Raw genomic sequence first — 5,855 nt, forward strand, 5'->3', positions numbered from 1 at the left:
TCGAAGTAAGGAGTTTTTCACTTTCTACATTAGCTATTCAGTTGTTGGTTTCTTTGACTTACTAAAACACAAGATGAGTACCTTGTGCATTTGACATTTCTGTCATAGTATTTGCCATAGTTTCCATTCCAACAGCTACTTGAAAAACAGGCATGATGTCCACATGTGGACAAAGACTACGAAAAAAAATAATATTCCTAAATAGTCATTGTAAGTGAGAGAAATACCTCTAAAGATACCTTCAGTTATTTGTAATTCATAGCAGCATATTTAGCGGAATATGTGTTACCATACGACTAAGAAAGATCGGGATCACAAGCTTGATGTCCGATGAAAACTGTTTGTGCTTTCTAATAGGCATTCAACTGCAACGGATAATTAAAAGCAGTGCGAAGAGCATTTGATTGACATTAACGAAATAGGAAACATTTTCCATGTTTTATCGAGTTTTAGTAGAATTATACTTGTACACTAAGTTCCACAAATGGAACAATCAGGTTGCGTGATTCCGCATAAAGTGAACTGCGCAAGTCTTTGCGTGGACATGGTTTTCTAGCTCGTGATGGTTTGACAGTCGATTGATGGTTCCAATGCGGTCATCATAAAAGAACGCAAGCAGAATTTCTGGGTCAAAATTGTGAATGTTAGTGACCATATAGAATCCAAGAGTTTGTTGAAACAATAAAGCTTTTCAATCTACTTTGCGAGTTACTGGTGAGACTTGTTTGTGCACATGGTAAATAGAAAGCAAGCTAATTCCCCATGAATTTTTTCTTTGGAAATGTCCATTCTGATCTTGATCTTCGCCGAGAAGAACTTTCTGTTCTGTGAGGGCACCTTTTCTTGTAAGAGAAGCCGAGAAGTTGCCGACATTCCACGAGCACACTAAGAGTCAATACCCAACGCTGACACTTCTATAATTAAATTCAATTCGCACAATGTTTCGCCGGTTGATTTAACAAATAGAGAAGCCTAAGCCGTGTATTACTTAAGAAATACAAAACATGTACCGTGTTTCTATCGAGTTATAGAAACACGAGTGGAAGTTTGGGAGAACGAGAAATGTTGTGGGAACACGAGCCGCAGGCACAGGGAGCCGTCACATCCGTTTAGAATATGAATAAAAAATTAGCCTACCTTTATCGCGCGTGTTTTGTGTTTTGTGGCGGCCATTTTGAATTTTTACGCGGTCTACTAGTGCGAAGTCTGGAACCGAAATTACGGAAGTTTGGGACAGGCGGGAAAATTCGCAAATTCTCGGAGGTAGCCGATCGCTTACCGAGGATGATAAAGCGACAAGGGATGAAACTTCTGACTAGCTTTCGTCGTATGTCTCTGCTAGTTGGGGGGAACGGAAATAAGATGTGAAAGAGAGACCGGAAGTCAAAAATGCGAGTTTCGTGACGCGCGTTTAAAGTGCTGCAACATGGCGGATCTAATGGCGTCCACTTCGTCCTCTCGAAAAGACGATTGTTACAAATTTTTTTTAAGAATTATTGAGCTGGTCGTCGCTGCAGAGGAAGTGATATGTGAAAGAATCAACATTGAGTCGACAAACAAATTTAAGATAACGGCATGGTGAGTACAAAAGTTGAAGTAAGGCATGGTGTACGTGGCAGTCAGGCAGTGAAAAATGTTCCTCGACTTAAGGTCGGCACACACGAGGGGACTAGTCATTGCGACTAGGATAGTCTCTGCAACTAGTCCCCTAAAGAGTTTACAGTAGATGCGAGTACATTTGGTCGTGTGATTAAAAAGGTCTTCTTAAATGTCACGGAAACCAAACGAAGAACTGAAAGAGGGATCCCCTTGTCTGCGATTCTTGTCCATGGTTAAAATCAAATGCTAGTGCCAATGGAGTAGAATTCATTACAGTTGTTCCTTAATACTCGCTACTTTACTAAGTAATGACGGTCAACTGAAGTAAAACCAAAACCAAAAACATAAGTCAGTGCCTGATTACTTTCGACACTCAATTGAAAGCTGCTCTAAATAATTAATTAAATAATTGTACTCGTAGTGCAATTACCTACACTGATAAATAAATACAGTTGAACCTGCGGTTGCACCCACCTCTTGTAAGAGATCACCTCTCCTCAGCGACCAGTTTTCCAAAATACCAAAAGTTTTGCAATCAAATTTTTTGGAACCTCTTGTAAGTAACCACCTCTCGTAAGCGACCACGACAACTTTGAGAGCTAAAAGGTTGAAATTTCCTTTTGTCTTTAACCTCCCGTTAGCGATCACTTGACAGATAATATAGCATAAATTGGATAATAAGGTGTCGTAACGTTATCGCATTCCTGAGTAGTACACGAGATGGAAATTTCTCAGTGGGAAGAACTAGATTTTTTCCCGAAATTGACTCTTCACATGAATAAAACATTCAAAACATGGGGTAAATCTCTGCAGTTACCATATGCTAATGAGGCAAAATTTTGACTCAGTATGGTCTAAGCTCTCACAAGTTACCATCTCCCGTAAGCGAACACCTAGGCTTGACATTTTGGGTGGTCGCTTACGGGTGGTTTGAATGTATCTCCTCCCCAATGTGGCTTTAATTTTCAGGAAATGTTTCAATTTGCAAATTCAAATTTCAGCGGCAGCCAGGAATTCTGAAACCCTGAACATGCATATTGCAAAAGTCCCAAATAATGTATTAGCAATATAGCATTCTGCATTGAGTATATACCAAGAGGATATTAAAAGTCATAAGTCATGTGACAGAAATGGATAGTTTGCCAATTTCATAGTAATTTGATTAAACCATGATTTATTGGCAAGAAATAAATAATAGAGCAGTTTTCAATTGAGTGTCATAAAACCAAAACCAAAGCATAGTAATTGCCTGATTAAAAAACCGGTCTAAAGTTCTAATGAAGTTATAAATGAGTACTAACAAAAGTATTTCAAAATGCTATTTATTTTTAATCACAATCATATTCTGTTGTCACTAGGAATAAATAACATTGAGAAGACCTCCGAAAATGAGACATCAAGAAATTTGTTACTGCATGGAAAGCCAGTGTACTGGTCCAACATCTCAAAGAAGCCATGGAACCAGAATAACCCATCTCTTACATTATCTATGAGAAACTGAAGGAAGAAGGGATCACTTCAGATTGGGTTGTGCAACATGAATGCAAAATCACTCGTCTGGAAATGTGCTGAATGATAAAATGTTGGTTCAGATATCATTACTAATACATGTATCATTACTAATACATGTAGTTGAATTGTCCAAACTTGTATCCTAACTAACTAACAAAGTGATTAAACTCAATTTTATGCCCTTTCATTTCTTAACATTCACACTATTTCTTTTCTTTGAGTGGTTAAGGGGATGACTAATTATTAATATGACTGAGAAAATTGGGTTGCATTTATGTTTGAGATTTTGTAGTGATCAGAAACTTTGGCGTTTAAAGAATGCTCTCTGGTGAAATTCTCCTGAGATAATGATATCAAAGCTTTGCAACTCCAACAAACATCCAATCACTACACACTAGTAGGTCATGCTTTATATAACCACAGAAAGTAATTTTAATTAAAGTAAATTTTTTTTTTTTGCATCAAACAACCCTGATTGAACTTAAGATTTAACTGTTTCTGATTTCGCAAAATGTTTGTTTTTATGAAAATTGTAGGGTAGAATGCATTCCCCAGCATGACCAGCATTTTAGTGTAAGTCCACTGCTGTATGCAAGCACCAAAGCCATGACAGGTTCATTGAAAACAGGAGACTTCTGAAGTCTGAAGTGGATTGAAGATTGGGAGGTTAAGAAGTCAGTAGAAGGGGAGACCTAAGTGCATCAGACAGAAACAAATATATTTTTTTGTCTGACAAACTCTTATTTGATTTGAGGTCCACTTGATTATTGGCTTTGAACAGATTTGAAGCATTTCATTTCAGCTGAATCCCGGTTGTGTCTTTAATCTTTAATCTTTAATCTTTGATAAAAATTCCAAATTACATTTCATTGATCAATCAAATGAACCATTCAATCCAGTGAATTTGAGGACAGCTTAAAACAGAACACAAGATTCCTTAATATAAGCCGCCTTAGTGTATCATTGTATGATTGTATACCTAGTTAAAAATTACTCTAAACTCATATTAAAAAATAAGATAATCACGATAAAAAATTAGCACTGAACTAAGTCAATGTTTAAGTCAATGTTTGAAAACAGTGGCCCAGTAGAATACATTTTTTGCCAGGTTAGGGGAGGCAACGGGCAAAAATAGCAACCTTTTACCTACTGTCGGTATGGAACCACCATCAAGATCATTCTTTTGGGACAGACATGCTCCACTTCCAAGTTTAACACTAGTCAAACTTCAAGCTTCTCATTTCCCAAACCAGAAAGGAATAAAACGGGTTTTGTGTAAAATAGCGATAGATTTATCGTTTGTTATGAATGGATTTCTGTACATTTACTCTTTTTTCAAACCTGCTCCGCGAAAATTTGAAAGACTCCGTGGAACCGCCGGCCACTTTTAAACGATCAACATTTTCATCCATCATCCTCGGCAATTGAAGTCGCTAAAGCAAGAAGCTGAATGAAAATGAAAATGATTGAGTTACAAAATTCTATAACAAATATGTATTGCTAAAAAAGAAGCTTTGATGGTTTAGCAAGTTTCATCCATCATGACGTTGTATGAAAATGTTTGGTCATTGCGAAAGCCGACAGACCGGCATAAGATTGCTCGTTAGCTCGTTACACTTACCGCTTTCTTTGTGCGCTCAGAAATTTGCTTTAGGAGAAAGGACTTTCCACTACCGGGGGCTCCAGCAATAAAAGTATTGTGGCCAGCCAAAACGATATCCAGCACTTGCTTCTGACAGTCGAAGTCAAACCACTTGTGGCAAACGAACATCAATCTAATTTTCAAGCTCTTTCTGAATCGCATGACCGAAAAGGTCCCCAATTAACGAGAACCTCGTCGTCTCATATCACAAACTTACCTTAGCATTAACATCGGCAAAATTTTCTCCTACTATACTTACCTCTTATTGTCAGGAGAAACAAAATTTCTTGACATAACGGTCATAAAATTTCTGAATTCTTCCAAATACGAAATGACAATTCTTTCGGCCTTGAAGCAGCATTCTATTTCCGGAATAAAATCATCAAACTTCCGGAATTAAAACTGACCAATCAGAACAAGCACCACTATCACTTCCGCTTCGATTCTGGCAATCAACGTTTCGCATTTCTCACTTAAGTGGCCCCCAACTGGCAGAGACATAGTGCGAAAGCGAGTAGTTTAAAACAACGCCAAAATATCGCAGACCTTCTAGATGTTTGGGCTAAGTGAGCGTAGATATATTTAGTTTAATGCTTCTTCTTCCCACAGAGTAATTTTCGGTTATAGTGAGCGGTACGATGAGTGGCGGTCGTGCGGTACCGATGACATTCTTTTCCAGCGGATGGAACCTCTTTTTATTCCTTCTGCTCCTTCTTTTGACGACCGTGCGGAATTATTTCACGCAGAGCTATATCGTGAAATAAAAAGAAAGTTGTATTCTGGCCGAAAGGACGATCCAGCTACTCGCATTGAAATTAGAATTGCTCAGGATGTGTTTGATAGAGGGCTTGCATCAGCAGGGAAATCAAGGAAAGAACGAGGAAAGACTGTGTATCGAATTAATTCAAACCAGGCCTTAGACCGTTTTCTGGGAGTCAAATGGGATGAAAATGGGAATTTCGCGTTTCCTATTGAAGGAACTGTGCGGCACTTTCGTCGTTGGGTTCCTCAACAGGCTTCTTCGACAGAGAATATATGAGATAGCTGATTAAAAAATTAAAAAAAAAAAATAAAGAAATCATTTCGATGAAAAAACAAAACA

The 5,855-nt window shown here is 38.0% G+C and overlaps 1 protein-coding gene across 1 annotated transcript; it reads right to left on the reverse strand.

Moving 5' to 3' along the window:
* Positions 1-4,515: 4,515 nt before the first annotated feature.
* LOC149110067 (ATP-dependent DNA helicase PIF2-like) lies at positions 4,516-5,007 on the reverse strand. Its single transcript, XM_089291986.1, has 2 exons — positions 4,733-5,007; positions 4,516-4,557 (listed from the first exon to the last, which is right to left on the reverse strand). The coding sequence occupies exons 1-2, from the start codon at positions 4,913-4,915 to the stop codon at positions 4,516-4,518; spliced, it is 225 nt and encodes a 74-aa protein (XP_089148112.1). The 5' UTR covers positions 4,916-5,007.
* Positions 5,008-5,855: the final 848 nt, after the last annotated feature.

Source organism: Orbicella faveolata, unplaced genomic scaffold (assembly GCF_042242905.1).
Source record: "Orbicella faveolata isolate gen_17 unplaced genomic scaffold, um_ofav_v1 contig_24, whole genome shotgun sequence".
In the NCBI taxonomy this organism is placed as follows: Eukaryota; Metazoa; Cnidaria; class Anthozoa; order Scleractinia; family Merulinidae; genus Orbicella; species Orbicella faveolata.